Consider the following 15,072-nt stretch of genomic DNA (forward strand, 5'->3'; position numbering starts at 1 on the left):
CCACCACCTAGGGAAGAGCCTTTATTCCCTGCAAAGTACACTGAGAGCAGGGCTGTGCTTACGTCCATCAGGGCCGCATTGATGTAGTTGCTGGACTCGCCATCCACTGAGATGAGGAAGGGCAGGCAGCGGTCCAGTGGCAGGACATCCATGCTCCGATTCTTGTCGTGGTTCCGGGGGAGAAGCCCAATGCTGCAGTCTTCAGGCCTCACGCGGGGGGTCACAATGTTGAGGGTCTGTGGGGGCACATGGATGGACAGGTAGGCATTGGTTTCCCCTCACTATCCCCAAGAGAGAAGATAGTGATGTTCAAACTCAGCCTGACCCCCTGTCCATCCTTCAAACCTGGACCTCTGGCTGGGATGCTGTTCTGTCATCTGCTGCTGTTCTGGGCTAGTGACTTTCAGGGCATGGCATCCAGGGCTACACTTGGGGCCCATCTGGTATCAGGACCCAAACTGGGGTCACCATGCTCATGGCATAAATCTCAGTTTCTGTACTGTCTCCCCAGTGCCCACGTTTTGCATATCTAACAAGCTCCCAGAGGAAGCAGATGCTCCCGGTCTCTGGACCCCACTTTGAAAAGCCGGGACCCAAGGCACACTGCAATTAGGCAGAAATGTTGAGGAAACCCAAGTCCCCTCCAGGGATGGAGAAGCATGAAATCTACACCTGTGTGTCTAAATGTGTCTCCACCCACAGTCTGGACAAACCTGAAATAAGATTTCAGTTCAAAAACATAATCAGAGTTAAGCAGAGCCTCAGCAATCACGGGGCAGCCGGTGGGAACTTGCTTATGGCTGTGCATTTTAGGTGCTGCCAGGAAGCCTGCAGCTGTCTGGAGCGCAGAAACTGGAAGCACCCATAGAGACCCATTTCCCCCTGGAGAAATGTGCTCAGTGCTGTGAGGCTGGCTGGCTCGCCAGGAATAGGCTCCCACCTGAAATTCATCCTTGATCTGGCTGGAGTTGGTCTGCGGGTCCAGCCTGCTGATGTTGTAGTAGAGAGAGCGGAACTCACACACAGGGATGGCGGTGTTGCCGCAGAGGCAAGCTTCTAGGATAGCATCGTGTACGAACACGTACTGCTCCTGCAGAGCAGGGGAGAGGCGAGAGGGTTGCATAAGAAGGGGGCAGGGGGCTGGTGGTGGTCCTCAGTTCACCCATGCCTTGACGGACAGGTATGCTTCTGGGCCCTGCCCAATCACGACATTCTCTTCTAAAGCCATGTTTCCAGCTTTCTAAGTGGTGAGTTCTGTCCTTGGTGCAGAATTTAGCAGCTTCCCTGCTAATGTGAATGAGAAAGTTCTGGAAAGGCAACAGCTGCTGCTTTTAATTGTCCTGCTTGGCATAACTCTGCTTATACCTAGTTTGTTGGCTTTCATTTTGTTTTGCATTTACTGCTTCCTGATTATTTTCAATTTTTTTGGACGTGTGTGTGTGTGTGTGTGGTGTGTAGACTTTCTGGGGGGCACCCATGGAATCAGGGACCCAAACCAGGGCCTCACAAACAAAGTACATGCTGTCACTTGAGCCATGTCTCTGGCACCTGTGTGAAATTATTTTTCAAAGGTAACAATTTTTTTCTTTTTGCGTTTTGCCATCAGTAAACTCTGCATTAGGGTGACCCCATAAGTCCTCTTCTTATCCTTCATTGTACACTTGACCCCTCCTCCAAGCCCTAACTGCCCTGGGAACTGCTGGTCTGTTCTCTGTATCTCTGGGCCAGCTTTCTCCTTTGTCTGAAGGCCGCTTCCTGGCAGGATGGGAACCTTGAGAAGCCTGTGATGCAGGATGCTCTCCCAGCTCCAGACATGCTCTTGGGCTGTGTGCACAAGCTAACGCCTCAGGAAGGCGCCCTCCACTGTGCCAGATGGAGAGCTGGGGGCTCCCCCTCTATGGTGGGAAACTGGGACAGAGTACTGTCCACAGAGTACCTGGCAGACGGGGCTCTAGATGTCACTGGGTGAGAGAGTTTGTCCAGCATTTTGTCTCAAAGCTGGATTTCCTTCCCTCCTCGGTCTCTTGTTCCCCTTTCACCTCTGCAGCATTTGGGGATCACCTCCCAATAAAATCATCCACATTCCCACCCCCGAGTCTGGGACTGTTCCAGAATCAAAGCCTCTCCAGCCCCCACCCTTAGTCTTTGACACCTGTTGTTACTTCTCCTGGAACACCCTTCCCTGTCCCTGGGCCTTCAATCTTCCATCTGCTCCGGAAGTCTCCCCTAAACCCACTGGGCAGAAGATGAAGAAGCTGTGGTTGCTACTTCTATGCCTTTGCATGTTTGTTTTTTTTTTTTTTTCTTTTGGAGGATTCCCTCAAGCAGAGGTCTGGAGACAAGGGGCCAAGCACAGCTCACCAGTGAGGGCCTTGTAATGTGGTGCTACTCAGGCCCAGAGTCCCGGGGACCACCAGGAATCCATGTGGCAGTGCTGTGGGAGGTGGTGGGCATGCAGTGAAGGGGATCCAACGCAGGGCCACCTGCATTCAAGGTGTGAGTGTGCATAGCCCTGGATGATCTCCCCAGACTCAGGGCCTGACGTGTTCATGGAGCAGCTGTTTTCTCTGAGACCTGGTCTGTGTCTTTGTACACATGCACACGGGTGCTTGGCCACACACACACCTATTTGAAAGTCAGTTTCTCCTATCAGAGAGCAAGACCATGTGTTTTCCACTATACACATCAACCCTACTGTTTCCCCAAACCCAAGACCCTGCCTCTAGGACCCCTCACCCATGGGCTCTCTATTCCAGGGTGTTTGACCACTAGGACCAGTGCCAGTTCAGGGTGTCAAAATGTTGGAGGGGCCACTGCTCTGAGGCTTCCTCTGGGCCAGAGCTTCAGGGGGCTCTGGCCAAGACCGAGACTCACCTCTGTCTGCACCAGGTTGACTCTCTGGGCCCGGAGCTCGCGCACACAGTTGAAGATGTCCACCACCCCTTCGTTCTCAGCCATGTCAAGCATGGTGTCAATGGCAATGAAGCAGCCTGTCCTTCCGGCCCCGGCGCTGGAAGAGACAGTGAGGACTGTGTGAGGGGTTGTGGGGGACCTGCAGAAAAGCCCATGGATGATCCTGCCAAGGTGCGTGCGGGGACCTGATGTGCAGGAGCAGACAAAGACATCCTGCAAGAGGGCATGAGATGTTTCTGTCCCCTTTCACCCCCTCACCCTTTCTCTAGATGCTCCTTGGATAAAGAGCTTAGGGGACGCTGCTCTATTGTTCTTGCATTGTCCTGCTGTAAAGCAGAGGATACAAGCAAAGTGTTTGGAGAGCCTCAGGTGTGTGTGTGTGTGTGTGTGTGTGTGTGTGTGTGTGTGTGTGTGTGTGTGAGATGTGCATAGCCCTCAACCCTCCAGAATCTCCTCTGTGCAATGGGTGTGCTGTGACTTTATGACCTTGCTATTGGAGGCAGGTGAGTGCTGTGTGACAAAGGGGCTAGCTCGGATACATCTACCATTGGAGTCCAGGTCCTGGCTGATGGAGTACTGCTCAAACAGAGCAGATGGAGGACCCACTTCAGAATAGTTCAGAGGCTGCAAAGAAGGCTGGGTGGTGTCTCAGATTCAGGAGAGAGACCCAAGGGAGGAGAGAGGACACAGGCTGGCTGACTTTCAGCCTGTACAACCCCCTCCCCCTAATACTCCTGCAGTTCATCTCCATTAGGGTAGGGCAGGACACACCTGAGTGTGGCTTTCTAGATAGCAAAGTCCATGGTTGGGTGAAGCCTGAAGCTTCCCTTTTACTCTCTATCCAGTGACTGATTTTATAAACAGACACAAAGGAGAGCGGCTTCCACCGGGGCAGCCCATGGCCCACAACCAGTATCTGGAGAGAAGATGGTAAAACATCCGGCTCTGCCATTTTACACCAGGAGCTGGGAGACCTGCCATTGCCTTTGTTTTGCCATCTGTAAAATGGACTGACACTTCCCAAGGCTGCATGAGAAGTGGCTGCAAGAAGCAAGGGCATGGGGGTTGGGGAGATAGCTCCAAGGGCTGGAACACAAGCAGGGCATGCACGGGGCCTCAGTACCACATGGCATCCTGAGCACCACCAGGGAAAGCCTGATTTCTGGGGAGGCTCAGGAAAACTACAGAAGAATCCATGAACTAGACTGAGGCCAGGCCACATCCACAACCCCCAGAGCAGCAGCAGCAACAACAGCCACAGTGGCAATGGTTACTATTATGGCGGTGGTTCAACCTGGGACTCAGATCTCTTCACTTGGGGCTGGGTCCAAGGGACGCTGCAGGGGCCTGTGGAAGGCCAAGAATCCAGGAAGGGAAGGGAAGAGAGACCTCTGGATGGACTCACCTTTGGGGGTACCCTGTGCACTCACCTGCAGTGGACTACGATGGGTCCGGCCTCTGGGGGGTTCAGGAACTTGACCTGGCGCACAAAACCCAGGAGGCCGGTGGCATAGCAGGGGACGCCGTGGTCAGGCCAACTGGTGAAGTGGAAGAGGCGAAGCTCCCGGATCTCGTGGTAGCCTTTCTGAGGAGAGAACGAATGGGCCTTGGTTCCTCCAGCTGCCGCCCCATGCCGCCCACCTCCTGCACAGTGGCCCAACCTCCCACTGGCTGGGGTCCACCAGAGCCACTGTTCCAGAGTGAGTGAGTCCTGGGTCAGCTGCTTCTGAGAGTGAGGCACAAAGTGGGGGGTGTGCTCAGAGCCCCAAGTTCTGCATTGCTCACGCACTCCCTCCCTGCACACCCATGCAGGCCATGAGAGCACTCATGACATGGTGATGTCACCCTCTGTGGGCATGGGGAGGCCCGCAGCAGAAGGGCTAGGTTCGAGGTGCTTCCTGTGGAAAAGGAGGCTTTTCAGAAATCGCAGGCTGGAGGCCCAGACGGAGGCCTTCAAACAAACAATAGCAATAAAGAGCAGCAGGGGCCAGGGAAGCAGCTCAGAGGCAGAGCACAGGCCTCAGAGGTGTCAGCCCCCAGGGCCACGGAGATGGCTCAGGCTTTGCATGTGGGAGCTGCCGGTTCAATCCCTGACAATACAGTTTCTCCAGCAATGCATGGTCCTCCTGGCCACAACTGGGAGAGACCCCAGGGAGTGGCCTCTGAGCCCTCCCAGGCAGGACCCCCCAAACCAATCAAACAAACAAACAAACAAACAAACAAACAAATGAGGCCCTGGCTCCATCTAAGCATGTCACACACAAAACAAAAGGAAACAAAACAAAACAAAACACCCTTAAGCACACATCCTTCTCAATTAGATTCTATTTACAATGTGGGGCCAGAGTTATAGTACAGAAGGGAGGGCATTTGCCTTACAAGCAGACGACCTGGGTTTGACCCCTGGCATCCCATATGGTCCCCCAAGCACTGCCAGAAGTGACTCCTGAGTGCAGAGCCAGGAGTAACCCCTGAGCATCGCTGGGTGTGACCCCAAAAGCCAACCCCCCCAACCATTCTTATTTACAATGTGATAGGAAATAAAATCAGAGTTCCTCAGTTGATGGGCATGTGGAGTGTGGAGCTCGGATGAGTCCTCCTCCCACTCCCTCCTCCCTTCCCTCACACAGACTCCTCCCTTTCCTCACACTCTAGACCCCAAAATTACTCTGTCCAGTAACTTCTGAGGCCACACTTCTGAGCTTAGGCAAGGTCCACTCCTTTTTCTCTTCTCCTTTTTTCTACTTAGAAATTCTGGCAGATATTTAGAGAGTACTGAATAGATGCTGGATTGTTCGTTATTGGTGCCCGCCCTTATGTCAGTGCACCAAGAAGGTGGAAATAAAGATACAGTCCTTTGTCTCTGGAACGGATCCTGGGACCTAGAAGTGGGAGGCAGACTCCTTAATAGATAATTCTATTCAAAAGCATAAAGGAGGGTTTGCCTCCCTTCTGAAAGGGGTAAAATCAGAGAAGACTTTTTGGAGGAGGCAGCACCTGATGTGAATCTTGAAACATTAAGAATGGAAAGAACAGGTAGCATGTATTAAGCATCAACTCTGTGCTTGTTACTCTCTTGAATACACCACCTGCAGTCATTCATGTAACCCTCTTATCAATCCTCACACTTCCTACAATACCACATATATGATAAAGTTGAAATTTGAACCCTAGCTCCATAGTCTGAGCCCTGATCCTCATGACATTCTGACTCCTGAGTATTAGTTGAGACAGTGGAGGAATCCTCAACAAACAGGCAGCTCAGGCGGAGGCGTAGGGCAGGTTTTAGCAGGGCACAGAATCACAGATGCCCCGGGACAACACCAAGAGAAATCAGAAGGTGCCGTGGTAGTCGCTGGTTGGGTTGCTGGATCCTGGAAGACCTGGACTTAACCCCAAAGCACTGGGAGCTCACAGCAGTGACAGAGGGGAACCTGCACCATCAGATTCCACGTGAAGAACAGCGGCCTCTCTGTAGAGAATGGTATAGACAGGGGGGCTGGGGGATGTAGAAGGCATGATGCATGCCTATCCAAACCCCCTTTCCTGAGAAGTTACCCCCACCCCCAGCTGATAAGTCTTGGCTGGAGCCTCTGCATATTAGCCCCTTATGCCAAAAACAGTAACAATAAGTCTCTCAATGAGACTGGTGCCCGCTCGAACAAATCGATGAGCAATGGGATGGCCTTCAGCTTACCTTTTCTGGGGCTGGGGGCTAGGTGGGCAACTGAGAGTCTGAGGAGCCTTCAATCCACCAAGTGACTGTCAGTTTTCCCAGGGATGAGTCTCTCCCAGGGTATGAGACCTTCAATGTTTAGGCCAGAATGGCTGTGTACAAACTAAGATGAGTAGTTACCTCAGTACCAAAACCCTGTTTCTTGGGGCTGGAATGATAAAATAGTGGGTAGGCCATTCGCCTTGTATGCAGTCAACCCAGGTTCTATCTCCAACATCGCATATGGTCCCCTGAGTCCCACCAGAAATGATCCCTGAGTGGAGAGCCAAGAATAATCCCTGAGCACAACTGGGTGTGATGCCCCCCAAACAAGCAAAGTAAAGACCCCCTTTTTAAGATATGGGATCACCTCTGCCACTCATGGGCCCCAGGCATCAGTGGGATAGGAATGCATCCTTGCTCAGTTTCTGCTGTGGCCTTGGCACGTGTCCCTCACTGCTCTGTCCCTCAGACTTAATTCTTCTTTACAGATAATAAGGGTACCAATTCTTGCCTCAAGCGCTGCTTGTAGGAAACCCCAGCTAAGACCAGGTAGATGGTCCTGTGAGGAGTCCTTTGGCTAAAATCCTGGCCAGAGTGAACCCCTGGGTTAAGACAGTGAGGGACGAGCTGAAGTAGAAGAGAAAACAGCTTCAAGAATGCAGCAGGGTAACCTCTCACAAGTGGGTCACTAGTTGTTCTCCTGGTGTGAATGTCATAGGGCCAGATATCTGTTTCCCCGTATCAGTCAGTCCATAGAACCAGTCAAGATACTGAGGGGCAACCTCCAGGGTGAGGGGGTCCTGCCGGTGAAGCACACGTCACAAACCTGCTCAGGTTGGCCACCAACACACCGTATGGCCCAGTCTGCTGACTCCAATATCATGTGCATAGTCCTCACTGCTGATGGAACTGGCTGTACTGGGAAATTTTCACTTCATCCTCCACATCAACTCAGCCCCAAGGACACGTTTCCATGTGTGTTTTGTACCACCTGCTACCATTGTTCTATGGATTTGCCTACTGAGTGATACACATCCCTTCTGCTCGTTGAGATTTGTTGGAGTGCATTGACGCATATATGACTTGATGGCTGGTGTCCCTTGGTGCCAAGGATGGGTGGGCGCAGGACAGACCCTCCCTCACCATGTGTCCTGAAGGAAAAAAACACACTAGCTTGCCTGGTACACCAGCTGCTCTGAGTCTTAGAGAAGCTTTACCTTCTGGACTGTGAAGGTACGTATGACATATTCCGCCAGGGGCTCGGTTTCAATCAGTGTGACCTTAATGTCCCCATAGACTTCTGTGTCATCCGGCCAGTACCGCACGCATTTCACCTGTGAGAAAGGACAGAGACAAGGATGTGTGAGCAGGTGGCTGGAAGTAAGCTGCTGCCTCAACTGATCTTCCCATTCAAATAATCCCCAGGGCCACTTGGGTGGAATTTTAGTCCAAGGGGTTTCCCAGCTGGCTGGGGAATCAGTTCTGTGCCCAAGCTCACTCCCCGAGGGTGTGGGGCTCTTAGGAAGGCAGTAGGGGCCTTCTTTTGTAGAGCTCCTTAGCACTGCCCAATCCAATTCCCCATAAAGTGATCACACAGATCTAGGTGAGACAGGGGTGCTTACCCCCAATATAACAGGGGGAAATAATAGTGAGGTTGGAGGTTTAGTGACTTGTCCAAGGTCTCATGGCCAATTTCTACCTGTGGCTGAGTCCACAGCTTTATCGGGCTGAGTGGGACCAGCCTTGTTGAGATGAGTATCAAAGGCAGGAAGCAGCGAGGAGGTGGACGAAGTGGGCAGGAGAGGGACGCTACTAAGAAGTGGTCATGGGGGCAGGAAGGAGAACAGTTGTTGGGAGAAGGAAGGTGTCAAGGGAAGACTGTGCCACTGCTCACTGCCCAGGCGGAGAATGCAGGCGCCACGCACAAGCCATGCCCCCACTGGACTCTAAATCACGCTCCGCAGGAGGAAAGAGAGATCATCGGTTTCCCCTTAAAAGAACAAAAGCATTACCATTCCGGGGGACGCCGCACGGCCTAGCGTGGCATTGCCCACAGTGTGTTCCGCTGGGTGCTAATAGGTGTTAGGTGAAAAACAAAAACAAAAAAAACAAAAAACAAAAAAAAACAAGAAACAAAAACAAAAAAAACAAACAAAAAAGGTTTTGTGGTCAAATGAGTTTGGGAAATGCCGGATTAAACACAACTACACAGGCTGCTTTGCTATGTACCACTCAGCTCATGAATGTGCTAATGCTAATGTGGATTTTGTGACTTTCCAAAAGGGGCAAAGAGTTCACAGCATTTCCCAAACGTATTTAACCATGGAACCCTCTTCTTGCTAAACATCCTGCAGACTAGCATCCCACGGAACCCACTCAGGGAAACACTGGTCTAATGCAACAGGCTCTGGGGGCAAATGGATGCATTGCTTCATTCTAGCACTCAGGAGCTGGGCAGCTCCCAGCAGTGCTGAAATCTCATGGAGTCTCAGATTTTATGCAAAATGGGAGCCAGCTTTGCCACATGCCTATAGAAATTGTTTATTATTATTATTATTATTATTATTATTATTGCTATTATTAATCCCATTTTACAGATGAGGAAACTGAAGCTTGGGGAGACTAAGAAATCTGTCCACAATCAACTGTTATCAAGGGAAGGAACAGGACGTAATGTCAGGTATGCAGACAATTACTAGGAATACTGCAAAATGCAGCAGTTGTGAACTCTGAAGTGAAACACCCTAAATCTCTGGCACAGGGCATGGCACCTGTAGGAGGTCCATCCAGAGGAGTCCAAATTTGATTCACCATCTACCCATCAAAGGGATCTGTCCCTAGTGTCACAAGGCAAATTGGGATTGGCATCTAAATTTTTGTTCATTATTTATTATTTATTTGGGTCACACCCTGCGATGCTCAGGGGCTACTCCTGGGTCTGTGTTCAGGGATCACTTCTGGAGGTCCTGGCATGGGTGGAAGCAGGGTTGGCTGCATGCAAGGTTAAGTTCTTGTGACCCTGTCTTTTTGGCTCCATCTCTGAATCCTTAAACTGTGGGCTGGCCTTTTTTTATCTGTAGTGGCTGTACCTTAAGAGTCACTGGGGGGGGATTCCTTAGAGAAGGAAGAATTAACCCCAAAATGAATGCTAAGATTTGGATGTTGTGTCTGTAGGAACTGGATAGTGTTGGAGGAGTCGCTCTATCCTGGGAGTTCGTTTCCTCATCTGCAAGACTGGGGAACGGACTGGGGATGTGTGGGTTCAATAATATTTCTCCGGGCCCTAAATTCTTAGCAGGTCCGAGATGACCTGACCCTTCACTGGGTTACCACCAACATCTCAGCTTCTCCCCTTCCCATCTCTTACAGGCCAGGACTGTTTTAAGGGATTATGGTTCTTCTAAAACAAAGAACTTACCTGCCCACTCTTTAGTTAACATATAGGATATGTAAAGAGGCCTTCTGAATTCTACTGTTTTTTTTCTGACTTTCAGACCAGCGGCCCACCCACCCACATGCCACAGTTATCCTCAGGAGGCAAAAGCAAGCTGGGAAGAGCCATCCCACTACTAACCCCTCTAGAGGGGAAAGTGGAGACAGAGCAGAGGGGAGACCTGAGCCCAAGCCCTAAAGAATGCCAAGGAGTAGAGGAGGAAGGAAGAGCAGCGGCGAGGGGCGGATGTGGCCGAGATGGGGAGCATAATGAGAAGAAAGAAGTGGCTTTTAGATGTATCAGCATGAAGGATGCAGTACACGGACCCATTCCCTGCAGCTGGAATGGAGGAAGTGGCTCGATGGAGCAGGGAGAAGAGAACAGGAGGGAAGAGACAGCCTGCGAGTGTGCCTTTCAAGTGGGGCCACAAAGTAGGGACAAGAGAATCATTTTTGTTTGCTAGTTTTATCTTGATAGGGCCAAGGGCACTCAGCATGTTCAGATGCTCCAGTAGGGAGAAGGAGGCTTAGTTTTCAAGTCGGGGAGGGAAAACGAGACCAGGCTCATGGTGATCCTGCTTTGCAAGGCACTGGGATTGCCCCGGGAAGGGCAGAAGTCACTTTTCCCTTATCTGAGGCTGAGTCCTAAGAAACAGTGGAGAGTCTGGCCTAGCAACCCAAACAGCTCTTTGGTATGGACCAGCCTGATCATAGAGAGAAGAAGAGGAAGGTGGGAGAGCCCAGCAGGATGGTAGCTTTCCTGTGCTGTGAAGAGGACTATTCACTGCTGATGACTTTTCTTTCCTTCAACGACATGAGATGACATCGTCAATGAGAGTGAGGGTGGAGAAAGGGATGAGAGGATTGGAGGGAAAAAGCCCTTCCTGGAATGCGACATAGGAGTGAGGATTTCTCCCTTGCAGTTTGCTGGGAAGGTGAGAGATGGGACAGGAGGCACTGGGCACCATGCACGGGACCGGTGTGCCACGTCCACATCCTCTCTCCAGGAGGGGCTTACCCGGCCCACTTCCACGAGGTTGGTGACCATGACGATGCTGGCTGAGTTCTCCTGCCAGATCATTCTCCAAAAGTCCTTTACGGTCTCCTGCATTGGACCTGTCAAACAGAGACAGTGTCAGGGTCAAATATGGTGGGGGCATGAAGCAGCCCCTTGTACTCGTGAGGCATCCATATAGGTGAGCCAGTGGGAGACCAAGCAATCCCCACTCAGACATGGCTGAGGCAAGGCCTGATGCCAGGGAAGTTAGCATGCAGATGCTCAATGGCAGGTTTGAATTTCCATGACAGTGTATATTTCCTGCCCCTCTTGGAAATCTTGGTGGCTTTCCCCCTTTTCTCTGCTATCTTACTCCTCTGGCTCTACTCTTCCAGTCCACCTTCCTACCTGGTCCAAACTATGAATTAAAAATAGAGACTAAACTAAGGGAGTTTTCGGAAACTGGACTCCAGAGTCTCAATGAAAGGAAGAAAGTGGTTGGGGAGGGTGGAAGGTCAAGGCCAGAGAAGCTACTAGGAGCCTACAGCTAAGAGCATATATAGGAGATACCTAATTTTGAGTTTGGCAAAAGCTGTGGCATTCAACTGGAGCCCCAAAAGAAAGGAGTGGAAGAAGGCATTAGTGATAAGATCTGAGAGGCCAAAGCAATTGCACTGGAAATTTCTGTCAGAAATTTTACTTTGATGTCTTCCTTATTTTAAAAATTACAAAAAATATATGTTCAGATATTTGATGCATAAATTTGAATTCCTTTTTCTGTATATACATATTATATACACATATTAATTTATGCACATAGGTGTACATGCATGCACTTACATTAGTGATCATCATAACTATTACAGGCATTTCCTATACCCTTAAAATTTCTTACCAAGCATGTTATTTTTCCTCCTACTTGCATGATTTCCTATCATATGAATCCATCGCACTTTATTTAACTAATCTACGAATCGTTAGGGCATTTAAGACCCATGGGTAACACTGAATAATGTCTATAAATAAGCCACTTTCCACATTGCCATAAGGCTTCCTTGGGAAGGGTTTGAGAATTTGGGATATTTTCAAGACTCTGTAACTTATGGACACACTCTTTTACTGGAAAGTGGCCTTCCCACTGGGGTGATAAGGTGCCACCAGGTCCATCTCTGGATGGAGTTCTGGATGGTGCATTCCTGGGGTTGATATTTTTTTTAGTTGCCCTGAAGGCAGGTGTCCATCTCTCCTGACTGTTTTCCAGAAGGGGCATCTCTTTCTTTGTTCTCCCATATTCCACTCCCCACCTCCCTTCCCTACATCTGGAGGTGATCTCACCTTCTCTTCTCTCCAAAAATAATAATTCAGCCAAGCCATCTCCAGGAACCTTGGAGACTCTCCTGGTCCCATCCTGTGTGACTCCTATGCTGGTAGAAGCTCATTCCCTTCCTCCAGTGATGAGCAAGGACTCATCATAAAGGAAAAGGAGTCACTTACCTTGAGTTGCAATGTAGTGGCGAGGGCGATGGTATCCCTGGAGAACAGGAGAGAAAAAAGCACAGTGAAGGGTCTGCAGGCAAAGCTTGCAAACAGCCTAATATTACTAACACTTCTTTCTAAGATTAGGTTTCCTCATAGGCAAGTGGGAAGACCGTTAGACAACTTCCAGAAAGGGAGCAAGGATTCAATGAGACAATGCATGGAAAGTGCTAACTCTTACTGATTATTAGTTACCAGGAAGCTTTCCAAATAGATTAACCTGGCAGCAAATACTGGGAGGGGGGTCTCACTTGTACCCATGAATTCAGCTTTTCATGGGTTACCAACCACTGAAAGGTTTTCCCTGAGCCACAACTGTGTGCAGAGAACTGGGCTGCACTCTGGAGGGCACCTCAGAGGGAATGTTGTATCCTGGCATTAATGTTGAATAGAAAAACTCAGTTTGGAGGGCCTTTCCCCTGCCTTTCTGCATAGACAATACAATCAGGGCAGGCAAGTAGGACCCTGAGTCAGTCTGACCGGGAGACTGTCAAAGCAACTTCCTGCTTCAGAGGCCAGGTTCTGATTTCCTTGTATTATTTCTTATGTATTCCTATAAACTCTGCTGTGGCTTGATGTTCCACGACCCTGATCACTGGGCAAGAGGAAGCTACCCTTTTCTTTTGTATGGCATGATCTGGAGGACCCCTTTTCCTGCAGCAGTGAGAATGTCTATCAAATCAGGTAGAAGTTTATATTTGTGGGGCAGATATGTATTTACTTCGGAATACTCAAAATAATGTGCCCGTATTAAATAAATAAGTGAGTGAATGAATGAATGAATGGACAAATAAAACAATACCGATTCCAGTTGTAGGGGCTGTGGGTTTTAGAGTCCTTTGACAGTCCTGAAACCCACTTTTCCCTACTGCTAACCATCCCAGGAGAAAACAAACCTACAGCTGGAAGAATATCTATTTGGTTGGTGACATATTTTATGTCCAGTTAAGGCAGGGTTGCTGCTTCAGGTACTCTCCTAAAGAAATTAATCTGGAATTGCAATCCGTGTGGTTTATGGTAAACTAGTTATGGTGTCTCTTAAGTTCCAGAATCACTTTCTGATTTGAAGACTAATCCCTGAGTCCTCTGTGCATTTCTCTGTCTCAGCCTTCCCCTTGCTCTAGAAATATTTAGTATTCATCTTATAATTGTTGGACATAGCCTAGAGATGTCTAGGATGAGAGCATTTACCCAAGACAATGTCATGACCAGAATGGTCACATGGACCAGCTGGGAGTCAACAGCCCCAGCTAAGGTCCCTAAGGTCTGCTAGTGTGCTTATCTTCTTAGTGAACGAGTCAGTTTCTCAAGGACAAACTCTAGCTCCTAAGTTTAAAGAAACATTCCCATAGAAGCGTGCACAGTTCAAATGCTTGATAGATTAGGTATTGTGAAACCAACCATAGGGTATCAGAGCATGGCAGCTGTATGTGCAGCCTCTGGATCTAACTACCTTGGTGGGAATCCTGGATTTGTCCTTCAGATACTGTGTAGTTTGGGTCTTAAATTTGTTATAACTCTTTTTTTCTTTGTAAATAGGAATGGTGATATTTACATCAGAGCATTATTGGCAGGACCATAGGCAATGGCATGAATTAACATAGGACAGCTACATGCCAGGCATAATGGTGATATTTATTATCAATGTCTTTGTTATCAATAGAATTTTATTGTTTTATTGATCAGCTACCATGAGTTAAGTCTATGCTGTCCACCAGAGAGTTTCAGAGACCACAATTCTTTCCATTTTCTCTGTTGTTTTTTTATTTATACTGTAGCTGAAGACCTTTCTGAGACATGAGAAAGAGAAGGAAGGGGAGAGTCAGGAAGAGTTATCAGTTTCCTCAGACCTGATGAATAATTATCCAGATTGTAGGGAAAATTAGAGTCCGGGAATTTTCCTCAGTAGGTATGGAAATAGAAGAAAGTTTCCTAGAGTAGAGAAAAACTGTCTCTCGATCATCCCTGTTCTACTCATCAGAGTGCTCATCCTCCCTCATCTGTTATAGCACCAGCCTCTGTCCAGACCTCCTGCCCCACATGTATCCCACAGCCTGTGCGCATCTGGTCAGACTGATACACCTTGACACATCTCGGTTTCTTTTCCAATTAAAAGTCTGTGAAAGTGCATGATTACCTACATGATGATGTTCAAATGTTTGAGCTCTGGACTCATCATCCATCTTCATCCTTATCCACTCCACACCCTCCCCAGCCCCAGGCGACTATGTCTCAGCTTTTCACTAAGCTTTAGAGAAGAGCTCCTTCTGTGGGTTACAGGGGTTCACATACAGGATGAACACAAAATATGGGTTGCAATCACTTTTTTTGTGTGTATTTTTCCCACGGGGACATGGGCCAGGCCATCCACAGTTGGGTGCTACTTTCATCAAAGGTGGTTGGTGGTAATTATGCAAGAACATATCTTTGAGCTCTACACATTTATCAAGTCATAGCTATGCTGTGTTCAGTGTGT

The 15,072-nt window shown here is 49.1% G+C and overlaps 1 protein-coding gene across 15 annotated transcripts in view; it reads right to left on the reverse strand.

Annotated features, from left to right (window-relative positions):
* The window catches only part of PTPRT (protein tyrosine phosphatase receptor type T), a 1,130,358-nt gene that overhangs the window by 30,022 nt on the left and 1,085,264 nt on the right, over positions 1 to 15,072 (reverse strand). For 8 of the 15 annotated variants that reach the window (XM_055137540.1, XM_055137536.1, XM_055137535.1 and 5 more), the window contains 8 exons: positions 12,555 to 12,591; positions 11,082 to 11,179; positions 8,644 to 8,703; positions 7,849 to 7,965; positions 4,344 to 4,498; positions 2,875 to 3,010; positions 941 to 1,090; positions 63 to 236 (listed from right to left, as the gene is read on the reverse strand). In XM_055137540.1, the coding sequence (XP_054993515.1) occupies positions 63 to 236; positions 941 to 1,090; positions 2,875 to 3,010; positions 4,344 to 4,498; positions 7,849 to 7,965; positions 8,644 to 8,703; positions 11,082 to 11,179; positions 12,555 to 12,591 (927 nt within the window). The remainder of the gene's footprint in view (positions 1 to 62; positions 237 to 940; positions 1,091 to 2,874; positions 3,011 to 4,343; positions 4,499 to 7,848; positions 7,966 to 8,643; positions 8,704 to 11,081; positions 11,180 to 12,554; positions 12,592 to 15,072) is intronic. The other 7 variants (XM_055137543.1, XM_055137542.1, XM_055137537.1 and 4 more) reach the window with 1 other exon arrangement.

This window comes from Sorex araneus, chromosome 5 (assembly GCF_027595985.1).
Source record: "Sorex araneus isolate mSorAra2 chromosome 5, mSorAra2.pri, whole genome shotgun sequence".
Lineage (NCBI taxonomy): Eukaryota > Metazoa > Chordata > Mammalia > Eulipotyphla > Soricidae > Sorex > Sorex araneus.